This window comes from Alexandromys fortis, unplaced genomic scaffold, assembly GCF_014885135.2.
Source record: "Alexandromys fortis isolate MF-2015 unplaced genomic scaffold, M_Fortis_MF-2015_v1.1 scaffold_79, whole genome shotgun sequence".
Classification (NCBI taxonomy): domain Eukaryota; kingdom Metazoa; phylum Chordata; class Mammalia; order Rodentia; family Cricetidae; genus Alexandromys; species Alexandromys fortis.
The window spans coordinates 2,970,987-2,992,723 of NW_026067964.1; the positions used below are offsets into that span (position 1 = coordinate 2,970,987).

At 45.3% G+C, this 21,737-nt stretch overlaps 2 protein-coding genes across 5 annotated transcripts in view; one reads left to right on the plus strand and one right to left on the minus strand.

Annotated features, from left to right (window-relative positions):
• Nucleotides 1–270: 270 nt before the first annotated feature.
• On the plus strand, nt 271–21,723 carry Hexb (hexosaminidase subunit beta). The gene is made up of 14 exons (XM_050153803.1): nt 271–614; nt 3,579–3,724; nt 7,290–7,355; nt 7,895–7,941; nt 8,373–8,483; nt 11,989–12,090; nt 13,784–13,913; nt 15,404–15,584; nt 16,413–16,499; nt 18,153–18,225; nt 19,765–19,939; nt 20,931–21,021; nt 21,147–21,251; nt 21,552–21,723. The coding sequence occupies exons 1-14, from the start codon at nt 385–387 to the stop codon at nt 21,616–21,618; spliced, it is 1,611 nt and encodes a 536-aa protein (XP_050009760.1). The 5' UTR covers nt 271–384; the 3' UTR covers nt 21,619–21,723.
• Nucleotides 16,513–21,737, minus strand: part of Gfm2 (GTP dependent ribosome recycling factor mitochondrial 2) — a 40,714-nt gene continuing 35,489 nt past the window's right edge. For 2 of the 4 annotated variants that reach the window (XR_007593843.1, XM_050153796.1), the window contains exon 22: nt 18,232–18,513. Coding sequence is in view for 2 of the 4 variants with exons in the window: in XM_050153796.1 (XP_050009753.1) it covers nt 18,494–18,513 (20 nt within the window). In the remaining 2 variants the exon portion in view is untranslated. Of the gene's footprint in view, nt 16,677–18,231; nt 18,514–21,737 lie in introns of those variants that run through there. The other 2 variants (XM_050153795.1, XR_007593844.1) reach the window with 2 other exon arrangements.

Sequence of the window (21,737 nt, forward strand, 5' to 3'; positions counted from 1 at the left end):
AATTCTGACCCAGAGGTTTTATCAATCAGAGCCCAAAATCGATCTAGACTGTGGCAAAAACACCGCCGGGGTTGGGGTAGGAGTGGGTAGAAGAAACAGCTGATGCCTGTTTTGCTGTTTTGCAGTCTTGCAGAGGCCGGTGGGCCGCTCAGAGGGGTCCCTAGGTGACAGGCGCTAGCGGGACACCGCGTCCCGGCTGGACGCGCAGCCGCCTGGGTACCCCGCCCAGCAGTATTTCCGGGCGGCTCCGGGCTCAGAGGCGGAGCCGGTGCAGGGAGGGAGTTTGGTCATCTGACTCGGTGACCCGGGAACAGACGCTTCTTTTCCTGCAGCCGGGGCAAGAAGGCAGGTGGGAAGACTGCCGGGACAGACCGCGGAGCAGCCATGCGACGGTCCCCGCACCGAGCCCCCGGGCTGCTACTGGCGCTGCTGGCGCTGGCGGCGCTGGTGGCGCAGGCCCCAGCCCAGCAGAGACCGGCGCTGTGGCCCTTCCCGCGCTCCGTGAATATGTCCCCGCAACTGCTGAACATCGCTGAGGACTACTTCCTCATCGTCCACGGCCGCAATTCCACGGCGGGCCCCTCCTGCTCGATACTGCAGGAGGCCTTTCGGAGGTAAGGAGCCCCACCCAGCAGGGAGTCGGGACCTGGGGCAGAGAGGCGGACACGGGGTCTCTGGTCTCGAAGACCTTTGCCGAACGAAGCCCAGCTTGACCTGCCCATTCTGCTTCCTGCGCACCCTGGGTGCTCAGGCACTCTGGTCTTGGTGCAGGGTAACAGTGGGACGAGCTGCTTTAGTCTGTCAGTTTGTTGGCCTCAGAAGGGCAGTTGAGCTACTCCAGAGCTGGGGAGGGGAAGGTGACTCTAGAGTCGCCAATAAGTATCTGGTGGGGCTTAGGTACTTCCCCAGTGTTGACTGTCGCTTTTAGCTCCATCCTTCCCATATGTGGCAACAATGCAGATGTCTTTAATCTCTTTTTTTTTTTTTCTTTAAGTGTATCTGAGCCTGAACGAATTTATGTGTACCATGAGCGTAAAGGTAGCCGCTGAGGGCGTGGAATCTTGGCGTGAACCCCCAGTGCCTGTGCTGGTACCCAACCCGGGTCCTCCGTGAGAGCAGTGAGGGCTCTAAACCTCTGATCTATCTCCCCAGCTCAGAAAAAAAGTCCTCAAGTTGGAGCGTTGTGGGAAACCTCTCCTTTCCAAACTATGTTCCATACCTAATGTTAGGTATTCAAATCTCAATGCTTTCGAATGGCTCTTAGATAAATCTCTGTTTTTCTTCTTGTTTCTCAACACTCTGGCTTCTTCCTCTGGCTAAGGTTCCCTAAAGCCCTTTGCCTTATCTAGGGCTTGGTCTTTTACAGCCCTCTCTTTGGGCTGGCACAGCCAGCCGTACTGAGTGCAGGGCAGGTTGCTTTTGGAGAGATGCTTGGACGTGCCACCTTCTGTCCCCTGGATGAGAGAGACCTGTGTGGGTGGAACTGCCCCGGGTGTAATCTGGTGCCACCTGTGCGGCTGACTTTCCTCGCCAGATCTTGTCTGTGACTGGTGAGCGCAACTAAACTCTGATTTGGCTGGAAGGACACCAAACAGAAGACCAGGAAACGTAAGCCAAAGTTAAGGGTGGATGCTTTAGGCTGTGGCGCTTAAACTTCTGCAGAAGAGGCCCAAGGTGTGGCTGGCAGAAAGAGCAGTGTCCTCGGCCACAGAAAGGCTATTGTTTTCCTTACCATTTGTGCAACTGAGGGGATGTCAACATCTTATTTGGGAGTCTGGCTCTAATAAGCGTTTGGAGTTGAATTGCTTTCAGGGTGGGCTGCTTATAGGTCCAGGTGCCATGAAAATGTACACTGGAAGTGGCCGGTAGTATTGAGATGTTTAGGACTGCAACTCAGCCACAGGGCTGGATAGCTTTTAAAAGGTGCTTGCTTGTTTGCTTTAGGGCTGACTGTAAAGCGGGAGTTTCCTTTTTGCCTTGATAAGAACTTGAGCAGGCATGAGTTCCGTGTTGATGGATACAATGTTACCCGGCTTGAATCAGCTGTGAGGCGGTTTGAAAACAGGCTTGGCATCTCAAAACAAGTGCAGGTAATTATTACCTGAAGGATTTGCCCAACTAATTCCAGGCCTGTAAGCCCAGCGGGGAGTAATTGCACCTGGCATTGTTTGGAAGCTGGTTGTAAACCTGGGCTAAACCTTGAGAGTAAGTGGCTGTGGTCTCTTAACTTCGGCAAGCATAGTAGGGCTGGAAGTCTTTGGAGATGCAGGGAATTCCGGGAACTCGGGGTAGTGAACATATTCGCTTAAGCTGTTCAGAATACTGTGGCTGTAGTTGCGGGTTTTCCCATCCCAACAGCCTGCTCTCAACGCACAGTGGTTTCCTAAATAACTGACTTGGAGACTTAATATAAACTCTCGGCTGATAGCTCAGGCTTGTTACTAGCTAACTTTTACACTTTTACCCATATTTCTTAATCTATGCTTTGCCACGTGACTCATGACTTGTTACCTCATTTTCTCCACATTCTGCTTCACTGGGTAGGCTGGCTGGCATCTCCTCTGACTTCTCTCTTCCTCATCCCATCATTCTGTTGGCTTCCCCACCTAGCTTTATCCTGTTCAGCTATTGGCCAGTCAGCTTGTTTATTAAACCAATTATAGTGACGTATATTCACACAGAGTGAATTCTAGGAGAGGGCTACATAGTGAAATCCTGTCTTGGAAAACAAGCAACAAAAAATTATTTTATGTGTGTGGGTTGTTTCTATAGCACTACGTCTGTGCACCATTTGTGTAGAATACCTGTTGAAGGCCAGCTGTGAGCCTCCATGTGGGTGCTGCGAACTGAACCCAGTTTCTCTAGAAGAGCAGCCAGTGCTCTTAACTGCTGAGCCATCTCTCCAGCCCTATGCAACCATCCTGGCTGTCCTTAAACTCACTCTGTAGACCAAGCTGGCCTCAAACTCACAGAGATCCTTCTGCCTCTGTCTCCCAAGTGCAGGGTTTAAAGGCACGTGCCACCACCTCCGCCCGGCCATATAAAGTTTTTCCATCAAAACTTAAAAAAAAAATACTGGTTTTTCTGTGTATGGATGTTTTGCCTGCATGTATGTCTGCACACCGTGTGTGTGTGCAGTGTCTGTGGAGTGGGAAAACTTTCAAAAACTCCCATGTATGAATCTCATTCTCAGAAAGTTTGATCTGAAAGTCTGGACATCAGGATCTCCAGACGGTTCCCCCAATGCAGCAGTTCTCAACATGTGGCTTGAGACCATCAAAAAAACAAATATTTCCAATGGTCTTAGGAACACCCGTCCATAATCTGATTTCTGTTGCTACTTTATTGCCGATTTTGCTACTGAGCTGTGTTTCAGTTCCTAAGACCATCGGAAATACACCGTTTCCAATGGTTGCGACCCACAGGTTGAGAACCGCTGCCCTGATGGTTCTGAAAACACCCAGAGGAAGTTTCTGATTAGACGGAGCTGGCACAAGAGATGTGAAAAGCTGGCTTCTGTGTCCCCTGGCACACACGCACATGATCTGGTTCATTATTTAAATGGATTTCTCCCACAGATATTACAACTACATTTTTGGTTTCTACAAGAGGCATCTACGCCCTGCTCGATTTCATCCTGGACCACAGTTAGAGCAACTGCAGGTCACAATCACCCTTGAGCCACAGTGTGATTCCTTCCCTAACATGTCTTCCGATGAGTCCTGTAAGTACCTATTTTAAATGGTGTCATTGTAGAGCGCGCGTAGGTCCAGAAGGAGGGAGGGCTCACCTATCTGTCACCCAGGCATAGGTCCAGAAGGAGGGAGGGCTCACCTGTCTGTCACTCAGCCCACTGCCACTTCAGGGATCCAGTATGTATGTTGTTTGCAACAGATGTTTTTGCATGGATACAAACATTAATATGAAAATGGGAATAAGCTGATCATGGCATTTAGGAGGCTGAGGCAGGAGGATTGCAGTGAATTGAAACTAGCCTGGGCTAGAGTAAGACATCTCCAAAAAAGAAAAAGGACAAAGAAAATGGGAGTTTCTGTACATGTAGATTTTACATAATTATGAACATTTATGAACTTCATTAAGTATTCTTTCGTGACATAATTTCTAATGCTTCAGTATTCCACCACTGTATGGTAGAATTAGATTAATCTTAATTTTTGAGACTATGCTATTTTTTTTGTCTCTTTAACAGATTGTGTGTGTGGTATATGTGTATATGTGTATGCGTGTGTACATGCACACACATGCCCGTAGGCCTCACAGAGGGCATCAGATCCCGTGCCTTGGAGTTACAGGTGGTTGTGAGCCAGTAGCCTTGAGTGTGAGGAACTGAACCATGGTCCTCTGGAAGGAGCCATGAGTACTGACAACTGCTGAGCCGTCTCTCCCGCACTTGGCTTCTGTCTCTGAAGGCAAATTAGAGTGCCCTGCATATTAGACAAGCCTGCCCACAGGACTGTCTCCCCGCTTCCTCTGGAGGGTGTGCTGGTTGGGTGTAGATATAATGTAAGATGAGTACCAGGAAGAGACGAGGGAACTGGGTGTAAAATGGTGTCAAAATAGAAAGAATGCCACAGAGTAAGAAGAAAGTGACGGCTCCTATGCCCTCAGACTGCGTCCTCTACAGGTGGATAAACGCCTGTGTCCCTCCTCCAACACAGATGAGCTTTTAAAAAAAATATGTTAACTGTTATCATCCTATATATTCATTTATTTACTTTGAGTCAGAATATTTTATTTTATTTTTATCTTATGATCATTGGTGTATTGCCTGCATGTGTGACTGTGTGTGGGTGTCAGAAGCCCAGGAACTGGAGTTACAGACAGGTATGAGCCACCATGTGGGTGCTGAGAATTGAACTAGGTCCTCTGGAAGAGCAGCCAGTGCTCTTAACCACCGAGCCACCTCCCCAGCCCCCAGATGAGCTTTCTTAATACACTCCTTAGGAAGATAGTTTCATTTCTTCTCAGTTTTGTCGCTGTCCTTGGGACAGGAACGGGTAATTTACCGGTGCTGGCCACATGACTTTCATGGACAATGGACATGTAGATGCTATGGGAAGTAGGTTTAGCAATCTGAATTGAGCTAGAAATGGCCACTGTGTTGCCAAGCAAACTTTGCTGTCCATTACCGTCTGCAGCACAGATGACCGACCTATTGTAGATTCTAGAAAATAGGGTGCACTGAAACCAAGAGTCTGAGCTTTTATTTAAGTCGGCTCTTCTCAAAAGGAAACTTCCTGCGGTTAGTGTTTAGGAAGTTCGCCAGCATCGCAAACGCAAAATCCCAACCCCCTATATTAAAAATAAAGACAGGCGTACCCTGAGAACTGGAAGTGAAACAATTTCTCCTATAGACAAGTAGCCACACGCATCAAAGGCATTTACCTGAAACGAAGAGTTACAAACAAACTCGCTGCCAGCTGGTACAGACAGGCGTTAATCCAAAGGACAGACAGACAGGCAGACCTTACCAAAACAAACTGCTGAGCCGGACAAAGGAAGCTGTACCGCGTGGAGGGGAGCAGACCATTTTTACAGCAACACACAGGAACTTGCAGATCAAGAATATTATAGTTCTTCATTAACACAGTTGCCCAGGAAAAGAAATGAGTAGATATTTCATATGGGGGAAATAGAACTGGGTGGGCATATCAAGTAATGTTTGAGTAGTATTTTAATTATTGATGTCTGTATCTACAACAAAGGTATTCATAGTGATAAGAGGTTCAGAAGGGGATAGTTGAAAAGTCAAGATATCACCTCCTCACCACCCCCAACACACACCTAATAACACCTGATAACTTGGTTTTGAAATTAAAATTCTAGCCAGGTTGGTGGCACACGCCTTAAATACCAGCACTGGGTGGGGGGCAGAGGCAGGCAGATCTCTGTGAGTTCATGGTCAGCCTTGTTCAGAGCTAGTTCCAGGACAGGCTCCAAAACAAACAAAAACTTGTCTTGAAAAAATTTTTAAAAAATAAATAAATTAAAAAAATTAAAATTCTATAGCTATATATCTGCATACTTAGCAGGTAAATCTTCTAATTACTATATATGATTCAGTGAGTCAGGATCCGTTTAAAATAAGCCAGACCTCAGCTACTGAGGGAAAAAGGAGGCCTGGTTCAAGGGCACTCACAGTAGCAGAACCGGTCTGAGTCTGGCCTTTCGCTCACTCAGCACTGTGGTCTTCTGACCAGAAAAGCTATTCTGGTAGAAAGACTGTCAGCTGAGTGTGTCACATGACTGACACATCTTTTCCTCGTCTGCTAGCACCTAACTTCTGACAGTCAGGAAGTAGAAGGTGACGACCCAGTCAAGGTGAAATGATACTAAATTTTTGTGTGTGCTCCAACTGCTGCCAGTGTCCCTTCGGTGGGAAGCCTGTCCCTGACACACCTCCAGCTTTCGGAGTCTGTACCCTCTGTATCTTGGCCCAGCTCAGCCAACTAGAACTCTATACTCTTTGGGTGTTTTTGTTTTGAGCCATGGTTCCTGTTTAGCCCAGGCTGACTTTGAACCTGTGATTTTCATGCCTCAAATCGCCTGAGTGCTGGGATTACAGGTCCGTTCCTTCCCTCCCACCCTGGTTAGCGTCCCATTCTTTTTTTTATATATATATTTTTATGGTTTATTTAACTTTATTTTATGTGTATTGGTGTGAAGGTGTCAGATCCCCTGCAACTGTATCTTCAGTCAGTTGTGAGCTGCCATGTGGGTGCTGGGAATTGAACCCGGGTCCTCTGGAAGAGCAGTCAGTGCTCTTAACCACTGAGCCATCTCGCCAGCCCGGCGTCCCATTCTTGATGGATGTGGACTTCTAAACTGAGTGAGATGAAACTGGATTGAGGTCGAGGGAGCTGGAAATATCAGATGACATGGAGGGGAAGGGAGGTAGGATGGCCGGAAATAGGAAAGCGGAGTGACTCCACCCTGGGGGAGGTAGGAATTAGGAGTAGATACGGGCTGTGGGCACTGAGGACCTGTCGCATCCCTGACCTGGCAGTTCAGACCGGAGATGAGGCGTGGTGACGGAATACACGTCCAGGGCCCTGGTTTGGACAACTCAGCTGCCTGGCCTAGGCACTGGGACTCACTGAAGAAGAAGTGAGACACAAGGTCTCTGGGCTGGTCAGGCTGGGACATCTTGGGTTGAGGGAATCTAGGTGAGATTCTGGAGGGGAGAGAGTAGCGGGAAAGGGTAAATCTGGGAAATGGATACTGTGTCATTCTGGAATTAACGAAAGCTCCCCAACCCCACCCCACAGATTCTCTACTTGTGCAAGAACCAGTGGCTTACCTCAAGGCCAACAGAGTGTGGGGAGCATTACGAGGTAAGTACTAAGCAGTTCCATCGTCTCTAGTAGAGGGACATTATTATATGTTGCTTTGTTAAAAAAAAAAAAAAAAAGCTATGCCACAACCTTGGGTCCCTCTTCACTTCCCGTGAAAAGCTAGCGGAGCACTTAGATCCCTTCAACCCACGATGCCTGAACCCCAGAGACCTTGCGTCTCACTTCACGATTCCAGTGCCGTGGGCCAGGCAGCTGGGCTGTTCAAGCCAGGGCCCTGGGCATCCATCAGTGACCCCAGCTGCTTCAGCTTTGGTTTGGGCTCACCCTTCAGAAACAAGTTGTCTGTCTCCCCCAGTTTCCCATGCCTGTGGATTCCCAGCTGCCAGCAGGTTTATCGGCACACTGTGAAAGGGAGGCAGAGAAGCAGGGAGAACCGTGGGAGGCAGAGGCCAGGGAGGAGAACGCAAGGATGTGGTGTCTACTCGAGCTCTTTGCCCTGTGGTCATGAGCCTGTTTGGACAATACTTTTATTTCATCTTCTTATCTTGTAAATAACACAGTATCTTTGCTTCCCCTAGGTTTAGAGACGTTTAGCCAGTTAGTTTACCAAGACCGTTACGGAGCTGTAAGTATCGCTGTGGTGTCTAGCTTCAGTGTCTAGTTGGATAGACACTGCTGTTAGCATGTCGCCTTCCCAGCCGTCTTCTGAGAGTTCCTTTTCCCACTGTATTTAGCTTACAAATTTCATGCATTATTTCATCCTAATATATTTTTTTCCTTTTTAAAGATTTATTATATATACACAGTGTTCTGCCTGCGTGTATACCTGCAGGCCAGAAGGCACCAGATCTCATTATAGATGGTTGGGAGCCACCATGTGGGTGCTGGGAATTGAACTCAGGACCTCTGGAAGAGCAGCCAGTGCTCTTAACCTATGAGCCATCTCTCCAGACCCTGGTCCTAGATTTTTATCCAGTACTTGTATGTAGTTGTAGTCTTTGTTGAACTTGAGGAGAAAAACAATCTAAAACTCATTGAAATATATTTCTTCTCTAGCTCACCATCAACGAATCCACTATTATTGACGATCCAAGGTTTGCCCACAGAGGAATTTTAATTGATACATCCAGGCACTACCTGCCCATGAAGACAATTTTAAAAACTCTGGTAGGTGATTGCTTTATTGGCTCCCTTGTCCATCCTGAAGATCTGCCCCTCGGGTTCCTTTCTTGGGGTTTCTTCTGCTGTCCTGTAGGCTAGCATGGGCTTGTTTTTCTTATGTCAGTTCTAAGCATTGGGCTTCCTGATTCCTCCCCAGGGAAGAATGTTTCCCTGTGTGAAATGGACACATCCCTGAGGGGATCTCTCTTGTGTTTTCACAGACAACGTGAATTTGGCCAAGACTGTTGAGATTTGTTTGTTTGTTTTCAGCCAGGACTGTGGTATCTGTTCTCAAGCTCCCAATCTTCCTACCTCAGTCATGGGATTATCAGCATGTAATACTCTGTTTACTGAGAAAGGCTGTTGGTTTTTTGTTTGTTTGCTGTCTTGTTTTTGGTGTTTTTTTTTTGTTTTTTTTTTTTTTTTTTTTTTTTAAGACAGGGTCTCTCTGTGTAGCCCTGGCTGTTCTGGAACTTGCTTTGTAGACCAGGTTGGCCTTGAACTCACAGAGATCTGCCTGCCTCTGCCTCTCAAGTGTTGGGATTAAAAGCATGTGCCGCCACATCTGGCAGTAACTGAGAAAGGCAGTTTTAATACTGCTGTTGGCCCAAGTACATGCTCTTGTTTATCAGTCAGGGGTCTGGACATAGCCTGGAAAAAATGGCTATACCTCTCTAGGTGACATAGAAAGGGGTCAGGTCATGGCTTTTTCCCTTTGGAAATGCTCCAGAAGAGTATGGAACCTTGGGGTAGTGGGTAGGAAGGGGGGCTGATCATAGCTGTCCTTTGGGGGGGGGCTTTTCATTGCCTTGTCCCTGCCAACTTTAAGCTGCTTAAACTATTTAGAAGACTACAAAGAACTTTCATATATTCGTTGGGAATATATGAATTTAAAATTTATGAATATAAAAATTTAAAGTTTATGATTTAAAATTTTTATGCGGGCGGTGGTGGCAAACACCTTTAATCCCAGCACTCGGGAGGCAGAGGCAGGCGGATCTCTGTGAGTCTGAGGCCAGCCTGTTCTACAGAATGAGTTCCAGGATAGACAGAACCGTTTCACAGAGAAACCCTGTCTCGAAAACAAAAACGACAACAAAAATTTAAGTATTTGTTAAACTTACTTACAACTTATATTTGCCTGAGCCTATTATAATACCTGATGGGTCCATGCAGCAGGTGACTCAAAACCCCCAGAATATTAGTTTGCACCTCCTAGTGAAAGAAAGAACACATCTCAACAGTTTCAGTGAAGCGTCAGGAACAGGAAGCTGATAGCATGTGCCCTCTGGGTCTCCCTGCAGTGCAGACTCCACGGCTGAGAGCATGCGCCCTGTGCAGACTCCACGGCTGAGAGCATGTGCCCTCTGGTCTCCCCACTGTGCAGAGTCCATGGCTGAGAGCATGTGCCCTCCAGTCTCCCCGCAGTGCAGATTCCACGGCTGAGAGCATCCGCCCTCCAGTCTCCCCGCAGTGCAGATTCCACGGCTGAGAGCACGCGCCCTCCGGTCTCTCCCAGTGCAGACTCCACGGCTGAGAGCTTGTGCCCTCTGGTCTCCCCCGCAGTGCAGATTCAGTGGCTGGCAGTACAGGTCCCAGCAGGATTTGTGTTACATTTCCTTGTCCATCTCCTCAGCGACCTTCAGCCTGGAGCTGTTATCTTTCCTCATTTTGGAAGACTGTGATATTTTAGAAAAGCACAGGCCAGTTACTTTTTGAAAATATCTTAGGTCATCAGTTTCTCACACAAGATTCAGTTCCTGGGCCGAGAAGGAAGCAGACGCGGGCTGTGTTCCAAGAGAGTCAGGTGGCACACAGTCTCACTGTGGGGTAATATATACTCGGGCTGGCTGAGATATCTATTGTCTGTCGCGCTTCTCAGTGTATAGTTAACTTTGGGGTATTTTGTGTTTGTTTGTTTTTGTTTTTAGAGACAGGATTTCTCTGTGACTTTGGAGCCTGTCCTGGAACTAGCTCTTGCAGACCAGGCTGGCCTCGAACTTACAGAGATCCTCCCGCCTCTGCTTCCCGAGTGCTGGGATTAAAGGCATGCGTCACCACCGCCTGGCCTTTTTTTTTTTTTTTTTAAAAAATTTTATTTCTGTGTTTGTGTGGGGGGTGGGGGGCAGTACAAGATCTCCTGGAGAGAGCTTTCCAGGAGCGGAAGTGACAGACAATTGTAAGTCATCTGATGTGGGTGCTGGGACTCGAACCCAGGTCTTCTGGAAGAGCAGCAGGAACAGCAAGAGCTCTTAACCACAGAGCCACCTCTCTAACAATTATTTGTGCTTATTAAAACCCTACGGGAGAAATTGTGGGACTGTGTGAAGTCCCCACATCTCCTTGGTGCTCACCCACAGCTGATCCTCGCCTAAGTCAGGTTATTGCTTTGACAAACCACCGAGTGGTGATTTCCCTAGCTTCATCCTGTCTACATTTGCTGGTGGTAAGCAACCTTTTATAGTGAGGCAGAGCTGCCCTGTTTCATCTGAGTACTCATTATTTTGTCCATCTAGATTATCTATATTAACCCCTATATAACAGTCAAACTGGCCCTACTGTGGCCATTAGAAGCCCTTTTGAGCTGGTTTGCTTATTCTTGTGAGATGTCCCCTTCAATCTCTGTACTTTTGGCACCATGAGAGCCCAGGCTTATTTAGCTTCATCTTAGTCTAGATTCACACCCTCCCCCCCTTCTTTTCCCCCAAAGAACCCTTTCAGTGCTCAGTATTTCAAACCCAGATTTGGGCTATCGGTTGGTATACCTCCTGACTGTATAGACAGCTGTGAAGTGCGCCTGTATGTGTTCATTATGTTTATATGAACACACGGGTATACACCTTTCCCTGTCTCTCCGTCTATCAGATTTGGGCTATTGGTGGGTGTACCTCCTGACTCTATAGACAGCTGTGAAGCACGCCCGTGTGTGTTCATTATGTTTATATGAACACATGTGTATACACCTTTCCCTGTCTCACCGTCTATATCAGATTTGGGCTATTGGTGGGTGTACCTCCTGACTCTATAGACAGCTGTGAAGCACACCCATGTGTGTTCATTATGTTTATATGAACACACGTGCATACATCTTTCCCTGTGTCTCTCCATCTATAGCAGGAGTTTTTTCTTTAATTTTTATTTTTTTGTTTGTTTTTTTTCAACAAACATGCCAGGGTTTCCTATGTGGGAATTGTAAGCTTTGGTAATTACTTAAATGCTGTTTCTCCTGTACTCCACTCCCTAAGACAGCCTCAGCCTCTTCATCCCCTAATTCCTGGCCGGCCCTCAAGTAATGATAAATTAATAAGCTTGCCCTCCTATACAGCAATATCACAGCTTCTGTATACAGTGTACTTGCTTTAACAGAGGTGTGCCAACTTCACTACATATGATGAGTTTATACTTTCTCCTTAGTCTTTCTTATTTAAAAAGGAACTATAAAAAGCAGCACAGCCTACTGTAGAAGACTGCGTTCTTCTGTGGTGTGTAATTCTCCCTGTTTTCCTTTCAGGATGCCATGGCTTTTAACAAGTTCAATGTTCTTCACTGGCACATAGTGGACGACCAGTCTTTCCCGTACCAGAGTACCACTTTTCCTCAGCTAAGCGACAAAGTGAGTAATTCACGCCGTTGTCGTCCGTGTACCAAAATCCTTGGCATGGTTTCAGTGGTTTTCTTATAAATGGAACCATTGTGAAAAAGTTAGGTGTCTGTGGTTTAAAATGCTTTTTAGGTGGCTGGTTAGCTTTTTATTTCCATAAATCTTTTTGTACTTGTTGTTACAATTACTAAATAATAAGACTATTACTGTAAATGTTATTACAAACGTACTCTCTGGGAATAGCATACATGTGTTAAAAGCTTAATGTAGAAGACCTGGATAACTCATGACTAACACAGTTAAGATGCTCACTTGCCCAGCAGTCTCTTTACTTTAAATCGGGTTAGAAGCATGTAAACGACCTGCTTTTTCCTCCTTTGAAACACAAAAAAGACATTTTGGAGTTGAGCTGTTTTTGCTGTTGTAAGGGGAGGGGGGGTCTCAGGCTGGCCTTGAAAGTGGATCCCTAGCTTCCTCCCAAGTGCTGGGCTCACAGACAGGCGCCCGCACATTGGTGGTCTCTGCTGTGAGTGTTCAGGTGATGGAGCTGGGGAGGTCACCCTTGGGTCTCATCACTTAATCTCCACACAGCAGAGAATCAGCTGACACCAGAGAAGCTGCGTGTCTTGTCAGGACTCCTGTCCTCTGGCCACAGTTCCACCTCTAGTGTGTGTGTGGGCTGAAGGATGTGACTGTGAATGGCTGATGTGGTGGCTGCTCCTGCTCGTTTATGTGTGGTTTTCAGCACACAGAGGGACCGAATAGTTCATTTAGCGCCCAGCTCCACCGTCAGTCTGTGGCCAATTCTGCTGTCACCTGCAGACTCTACCCTTACCCCACCCGCTATTTTAAACCAAATTCCAGACTTATTTCATTTGTGGAAAGGCTTGGTTTTATCTAATCATCCATCACTACTCATATTTACCTAAGTGGCTTTTCCTCTTACGGGCCGTACACTATGGATGTTAATGTTGTGCCTGCTAATTCTCTTTTCTTATTATTAATTATTGGTACTGAGAAACCAATGGAATTTGGTGTCCTGTCTCTCTCTGCTGTCTTGGTTTTGTTGCTTACATTCCAAAGTATCAATTACCATGTCCCCCATATTTTGATTCGGGGGCTAAAGGTCAAGATAATTTCTACAGCTGAGCATGTGTAGCCTATATTTTGAGACAGATGCCAACCTTATCTTCCAGGGGACCTTCATCGTTACTTAACAACCAGTGCTAATTCTTCAGTGACACAAAGAGACCCAGGAAATAGTTAAACACAATTAAGTTACTTATTGTCTGAGGGTGAATTTTTAGGTGATACTAACTAAAAGACTGAAAGACAAAAATCTGTGTTTTGTAATAACGAGTGAGTTTGGATTCTAACCTTGATAAGGGCAGTGTTTTCCAAAGGTTCACTCTGGAGGAGGCAAAGATTTTGCTTGTTTTGCTGTTAGTTTTCACAGAGTTGAAGTAATTGTGGGATTCCTAAGTGGAAGACACTGACAGTCCCATCAGTGAATCTTGAATTCAATGGGCAGAAATCCAGTTTTTATAGATTCCTACTCTGACACCAGGAACCATCCACTGTTAGGCGGGACTAATTACCACCGTGTGATAAACAAAAAGACTAAATGACCAGCAAAGCGCAAACGGGACTGTGTACGGTTTCCAGGACCAAAGCCATCTTGCACATCTTAACTTGAATATTACAGGGGAGCTATTCTTTGCGTCATGTCTATACACCAAGTGATGTCGATACGGTGCTTGAATATGCCCGCTTCCGAGGGATTCGAGTTATACCAGAATTTGATACCCCTGGACATACACAGTCTTGGGGAAAAGGTAAGGAGTTTGTCTTACAGGTTGAAAAGGGGGCATCTGAGATCCTTTGTCTCTTAATAGTTGGTAGTTTTGTCCCTAACTGCAGTTTGTAAAATGGTAGCATGGATGCTACAGATTTTGTGTCCCTTCTAAGTCACTGTCTAGGTACCACCTCACGAATCAAAGTTGGGGAGGCAGAAAACTTGGCTCTAAGTAGACATAACGACTTAGTTCCGCTTTATTGATAGGCATGTTTTGGGGAGAGCACAGAATATACTCATGTTTCTGGTAGAGGGAACGGCACGAGGAAAGGCATTTGAAGAGAGCATGTCGTGTGACCAGGGTGGAAAAATTTTAGAGATGCTACAGGTGGCGACTAAGAAGGTGGGCCTGGTGCCAGCCTGTCTACCCTCGGATCCTGCTTTTGCCCTCTGGAGAGTAAACCTTAGGGAAGTTAACCCTTCACCTCCAGTTTCTGAGAAACAATTCTGAGCATCTAATAAACAAGAACAAGTACACAGCATGAGGCCCAGCATTTCTGATTGTTCAGTACACAGAAATACCGTGGTAGACAGGAAAACGGTGGGAAGTGAGCCTGGGAAGGGCATTGCCGAGGCTTTTGATGACAGCAGTGAGCTCTGTCAGCATGCAGCACGCCCTGGGAACCAGTGCAAATGTCTGAGTAGAAAAGTAACATGACTGGGGTCACACTTGGGGAAAACCTCTATGAAAGGGACAGATTGTAAAGAGAAAGACCCTGGAGGCCCCACACTGGGAGGGTCAACACGGGCTTGAGAAGTAATGAGCAGAACCAGAAATGTCCTGGAAGCACATTCAAGGAACTTGGAAACTGACTCCAGGAAGGACCACAGAGCTTGGTGAGGCCTACAAGCAGACCTGTCAGAAACCAAAGAGATTGGGCTTTCGTTAGATTGTACTGAAAGGCAGCTAGGGTCTCTATTTGTATTGAAGCACAAAGAAAATTTTGGGAGTCACTGATATTTGAAGTGAATAAGAGCTCAAAGGTTGTGTAAAAGCAGCAAAGGGGAACAGAGGAGGCAGCTCTTGTCTTCCTGTGGAGAAACCGCTAAATCAATCTTGGTAAATATGGTTGTTTTCTATATAAAATTTCTAAATCTTCAACAACCCAAAGGCCAGCTGGTCAGGTTTACAGTGATTTGTTATGATGGTATCAGAGGGAATCATACTCAATAGAAACACGCTTTGAATCTTGATCTTTTCCCGGGCTAGGGCTATGATTGAGTAGACACAGTCTTGAAGACTCCAGGCCCCAGCAGACACACAAACAGAGATGCAACAGTGTTGTGTGCTGAGCTACACTTGGTGGGTTAGGGTATCAAATGCATTTTTGACTATTGAAATTTTCACCTCATGGAGTTTATTGGGATTCAATACCATTGTAAGAGGACCATTTATAGCAGAAAGATGTGCAAATTCAGGACTTTGTGATTAATATCCTTATAAAAATAAATCTTTGTGTTTTCTTCTAGGTCAGAAAGGCCTCCTAACTCCATGTTACAGCCAGAGGAAGCAAACGCAAAGGGTTGGACCTATAAACCCAACTCTAAATGAAACCTATAGATTCCTTACCACATTCTTCAAAGAGATCAGCAGTGTGTTTCCAGATCAGTTCATTCATTTGGGAGGAGATGAAGTGGATTTTGAGTGTTGGTATGGTAACTCTAACCCTTTTATTTTTTCAGCTTCTTTTCTTAAAGTGTAGATCTACAGAATCCACATTGAAAAAGGGAAGACTGGGGTAACATCTCTCCTTGTAAGGGTTTGGACAGTCCCTGAGATGGTTAGCTACTAAAGGATGCATACTTGAGAGGTGCAACAAGGTGAAAGGAAAAAGACTCGAGGGGCAGAAGCTAGGCACCATGGCTCACGCCTATAACCAGGAGCAAGGCAAGCCTGGGTTATAAAATAGCACTGACTCAAGAAAAAGAGTAACACAATCTATAACCAGTCTTGGTGGGCATATCTAATTCTCTTATTCAGGACAATGAATGTGGAGTATTGGGAGTTCCAGGTCAAACTGACCTTAGGGAGATCGCCTCAAAAAACCTAAAAGACAGCTAGGTGGTGGTGGAGTGGCTCTGGACACAGGCCGTTAATCCCAGCACTCCAGAGGTAGAGGCAGGAGGATCTCTGAGTTCAAGGCCAGCCTTGAACAACAACAAAAAAACCAACCTAAAAGACTAAAAGGAAAGAAGAGCTTTAGTGAAAAGGGGAATGACTAGATAGGGGAGATGTTCAAGTCAGAGTCCTTAGCTTTGTGGGCCCTTTTTAAAAATGAAAAGTAATTTCTGGAAAAAGTATTTCTGGGAAAAATACTTTGCATTAGAAAAATCACGGGAACTATAACCGAGAACTTGGACTTTTAACACCTCAAAGTCTATGTAACTGATGTTCTGGGTGCGTGCTGCTTCAATAATAAGCTGGGCACGTCAAAATGTTTCTAACATTTCAGTCACTTTTTTTTTTTTTTTATTTAAGGGCATCAAATCCAAACATCCAAAATTTCATGAAGAAAAAAGGTTTTGGCAAGGATTTTACAAGACTGGAATCTTTTTATATTAAAAAGTAAGTCATTGGAAAGCCTAGACCCCAATGCTTTTGCACAAGTTTAAGGATAACTTCGTTGTCGGCTTTGCTTTCTTATTTTCTCCACCCCTTACAAAAGTGGAGACATGAAAACCCGCTACAGAAGGAAGAGCTCCACACCATTTCCTTACAACAGCGGGCGTTTTGCAATAACTCCTGAAATAGAAGGAAAGCCATGTGTCAAGAGAGTGCTCCACACCGTTTTCCTTACAACCGCTAGCGTTTTGCAATAACTCCTGAAATAGGAGGAGAAGGCATGTGTCTTGAGAACTTGGCTCCGAGTCCTGGCTGCCCAAATCCTTGTCACTGTCTAGGTCTGCATCTCATCCCATCTGTCCAGTCCTAGAGCATCCCTCTTGGTCCCTACTGTGGGCACAGCAGCCAGAGAGGCACACGCCTGTCCGTCACCTTAGAATTACAGACAGTTAAAAGTCCTCAGTTGCATCAACTACGCTTCCAGTGTTTTATAGCAAGGGGGATGGTAGCTGCTGGATACAGTGCAGACACAACATCCCCCAAAAGTTTGCAAGGACAGTGCTGCTCAGCTATGTTTTTCCATAATAGGACCAGAGCCTTGGTCTTCACGAACCATGTGGAGTTACCTATGTTTAAAAGAAGAAAGATAGAGATGGACAGACAGACAGACAGACAGACAGCTTTGCAGACTCGAAAGCCATTCTTAGCTTGTCAGTCATAGAAGAGAAGGCTGTAGGCTGTCGTTTTCCAGGCTCTGCTCTACCCATTAGAAAGGCTCAGAGTTCATGCTGTTCCTCCTAGTTAGCTTTTTGTGTGGTATATCTGTGGTGGCAACAGCTGAGTGTTACTGACGTGACATGACAGGCTAGGTGACAGTTTTCTTTCTGCCAACCTGTGGGTCTTGACCCCTTTAAGACCATAGGAAATATCAGATATTTACATTATGATTCATAACAATAGCAATATTACAGTTCTGAAGTAGCAACAATAGTTTTATGGTTGGGGTCACAACATGAGGAACAGCATTAGGAAGGTTGAGAACCATTGTCCTATAAAGATGTGTCATAAGCATAGGCTACACAGCTCAGTTGAAGCTGTCCACCCTGAAGTGTCCCCTGAGGGGTCTCTGCTCACGTATGGCTGCGTTGCACAAGTCCTAGCGAAATACTTGATTTTAATTAGAAGGAAGGGCAGGAACATCCAAGCAGTGTTAGGTCAGGGGGCAGAGCCTAAGGGTTCAGGAGAGGTTCAGAGAGAAACACCAAAAACCAAACATGGATCAATATTTAAAAATTAAGTCAAATTTTCTATATAAGAGGGTAAGATGTGTTTATCCTGAGCATGGATCACTAATCTTAATAATCTAGCCTGTGGGACTTTAGGGACTATACTTTCCGTGTAGTTTCTTTGGAGGCAGTCTCTTGTCAGCAAGACTATCTCAGGCTGTCTTGAGGCTGAAGGATTCTTTCCATTTCCCTTGTCCCTTACTCTTGTCTTAGCTCTCTCCCCTGCCTCAACTTTAAGCTGGTTCTGCATAGCTATGTTATACTGAGATGGGTACTTCTCAACACTGCAAGCTGTTCCTGGAAGAACACCTACATGGTTAAGAGTGGTAACTTTGTGACTCTAAATAACTGTCAACTTTTTCAATGCTAGGATTTTGGACATTATTACATCCTTAAAGAAGGGCTCCATTGTTTGGCAAGAGGTTTTTGATGACAACGTGGAGGTAAGAACTGTGAAGACTCCACTCAGGGCTGAGTGCTAGCTCACAGTGGGAAAGACTGCCTGCTGTACCAGACTGAGCATCCGCTTTAAAGTTGGGCGTTCAGCAGTTAGGATGATGGAAGGTCTGGAGGGCTCCATTCTTCACTGCTGAACTCTTTGCTACAGACAGATTCAAGGAGAGGAGGCAATACTTTAGTTTCAGTGTGTAGCTACTGGTGACCCTACCAGGTCCAACAGATAGTACCAGTCCAGCGGTCAGGCAAACCAAGTCAGCAGTCGGGGGAAGGCACTGGAGATTCAAGGGAGAGACTAATCAGTATGCATTATAGACATACACTAAATTGTCAAGAACAGAGCTCAAAAATAAAGCCAAGTTGGCTGGGCTGTGGTGATGCACACCTTTAATCCCAGCACTTGGGAGGCAGAGGCAGGCTGATCTGTGAGTTCAAGGCCAGCCTGGGCAGAGAAAGCCTGTCCTGAACAACAACAGGCCAAGCATGGCCTAGTGTACACCTGTAACCCAAACATTGTCAGGGCTGGGACTTTCTGGCTCCAGCATAGCTCCAGGTTCAGTGGAATGCGAGGGAATGCGGGGAGAGCAGGAAGGCAAGCCTGTCCATGCACCGGTGCATGCACTACAGCACGCAGACACACGACTCCATTAGTAATATGGACCACTCACTCACTGTTCCTTCTTGTTTCTTCCCCCAACTCCTGCTGTCTCACAAGTTCAAGTTTTTGAATTCAGTTCCTTTTTGTTTTTAGGAGCAAAACAGACACCAAATGAGCTTTTTAAAAACATAGTGGTTTTAAAACAGGTAAAATCAATATACACTTTTAAGAAATAGTTTTTTCCCTTATTATTTATTTGTAGTGTATCTTTTTTTTTAAAGATTTATTTATTTATTATGTACACAACATTCTGCCTCCATGTATGCCCGCACACCAGAGGAGGGCGCCAGATCTCAGTACAGATGGTTGTGAGCCACCATGTGGTTGCTGGGAATTGAACTCAGGACCTCTAGAAGAGCAGGCAGTGCTCTTAACCTCTGAGCCATCTCTCCAGCCCCTGTAGTGTATCTTATAAGCCCAGCTACCACTGTTATCTCTAAGGGACTGGTGATAGGCTCATGGTTTCAAGTTAAGTAGAACACTGGTGTGGTGGGAATGGGATCAAGGTACACACCTCACCCTAAGTTCTTTAGTCTCTGAGGTGTTAGCTATAGCAGAAGTTAAATGTTCAGTTTTAAGGGTTGATGAAATGTGAACGGCAATGGAAACACAGTGAGGGAATAGCACATGGCACTGACCGTTAGGAAAAAGGACGGATAATTCTTTTTCTAAGTTTTTTTTTTTTGTTTTTTGAGACGGGGTTTCTCTGTGGCTTTGGAGCCTGTCCTGGAACTAGCTTTGTAGACCAGGCTGGCCTTGAACTCAGAGATCTGCCTCTGCCTCCCGAGTGCTGGGATTAAAGGCTCTAAGATTTTAGGAAGACTGTACTTAGTAGACCTAATACTGTGATTGCAATCTGTACCTTTAGCTTCAGCCGGACACAGTGGTTGAAGTGTGGAAGAGTGAAAATTACTTAGAGGAGCTGAAACAAGTCACCTCCTCCGGCTTCCAGGCAATCCTTGCTGCTCCCTGGTACTTAGACGTCATTAGCTATGGGCAGGACTGGAGACAGTACTACACAGTGGAGCCTCTTCATTTTGAAGGTGAGCAAAGCAGCCATCACTTCTGGTCTCTCCTCCCAAATCTAACCTGGATGCCTATTATTCCTTTTATGACTAATCTTTGATTTTATTAAAAATAAAGCTTTGGTATCATTTTAACTTCTGGAAGGAACAATGTGCTAGTCTTAAATGAAATACCCCCTTAAATTTTGCCTCCATTTTTATGGAGTTGCTTTCTATATCTGAGAGATGGTTATGTGTGTTAAATTTTTTTAATTTTTTTTTGTTTGTTTTTTTTTTTTTTTTTTTTTTTTTTTTTGCTTTGTTTTTGTTTTTTTAAGACAGGGTTTCTCCGTAGTTTTTTTTGGAGCCTATCCTGGAACTAGCTCTTGTAGACCAGGCTGGCCTCAAACTCTGCCTTCTGAATGCTGGGATTAAAGGCGTGCACCACCATCACCCTGCAAGTGTGTTAACTTTAAGACACCTAAGTCAGGTTACCATTTGCATCTATGGACTTCAGGTTGTGTGGTCCGGGGTTTTCAGCTTTATTAGCAGTTCTAAATTATACAGTTCTTGTAGATCAGGCTTTAGCTTAGAAAATGATTAAAAGTCTCAGAAATATTGATCCACTAAAAATTAAGACTTTCTCTGGAAAGCATTTTGAAGATCAAAAGCAATCATTCTAAATAGTAGTTTTTAGTTATTCTTTTTTGTTTTGTTACTAAATACCAAGGAATATAAACCAAATATAAGTAGTGGTCATGGTCCATTAAAATGAAGCTAATATTCCAACTTGTATTTCGTGGCACACCACTGATCAGAAATGGGAGGAGGTGTCCAGACGAGTTTGTGCAGGCTCCTATGAAGAGTATCTCCTCCTGGCTCCCCATAGTCCTCTATGTATGTTGAATAGCACTGAGCCAGGGTGGGAATAAAGGTTCTGGTGCCTACAGGAAGGGAACATGGGATGACTATAGAGAGGGAGCCAGTGTTGTACAGCTTAACTCCTTTCCCTTCAACCACTTTAATGCAGGTTCTGAGAAGGAGAAACAACTAGTCATTGGTGGAGAAGCTTGCCTGTGGGGAGAATTTGTGGATGCAACTAACCTCATTCCAAGATTATGGTAAGGAATGGAAGGGATGCCAAATGACTTAAAAGATGCTTTGGTTCTTCTCTGTGCTAGTAGGAAAGCCCTGAAGAATTTCATTAAGTAGATGACTACCTTGGGAGACACATTTTAAATTTCAGGCCTCGGGCAAGCGCTGTTGGTGAGCGGCTCTGGAGTCCTCAAGCTGTCACTGACCTACAAGATGCCTACAACAGACTGACGATCCACCGGTGCAGAATGGTCAGGTGAGAGGCACCCTTCCAGCCTAAGAGCTTACTAAAGTCCAGCCTTCGCTGTAACTCCTGCCGTCAGCTTTCTGATTAGCAGTAAATAAAAACATCACCTGGGAAGCAGTCATTTACTTGGTAGAAGTTACCACTCACTGTTGCGGGGGAGAAAGTAACACCTACAAGACATATTTAGTGTAGCTGCCATCTTAAAGGAGTTAGTAGCTTAAATTAGAATCATCAGATCATCACAGAGTGGGGATTTGCTGAAGTGATCTGAGATGGGAGTCTAAGCATCTCTTTGTTATCTGTCAACAGCCGTGGAATAGCCGCACAACCTCTCTTTACTGGACACTGTAGCCTTGAGTACAGAATGGAAACGTGAACAGAAGTCTACAGCAGTCTGAGCTAGAATCATGTTGATTGTGAAATCATGTAAAATTAATATTTGTTAGGTATTTTTTAATAAACCATCTTTTTATTGATTGAATCTCTATCTGTATC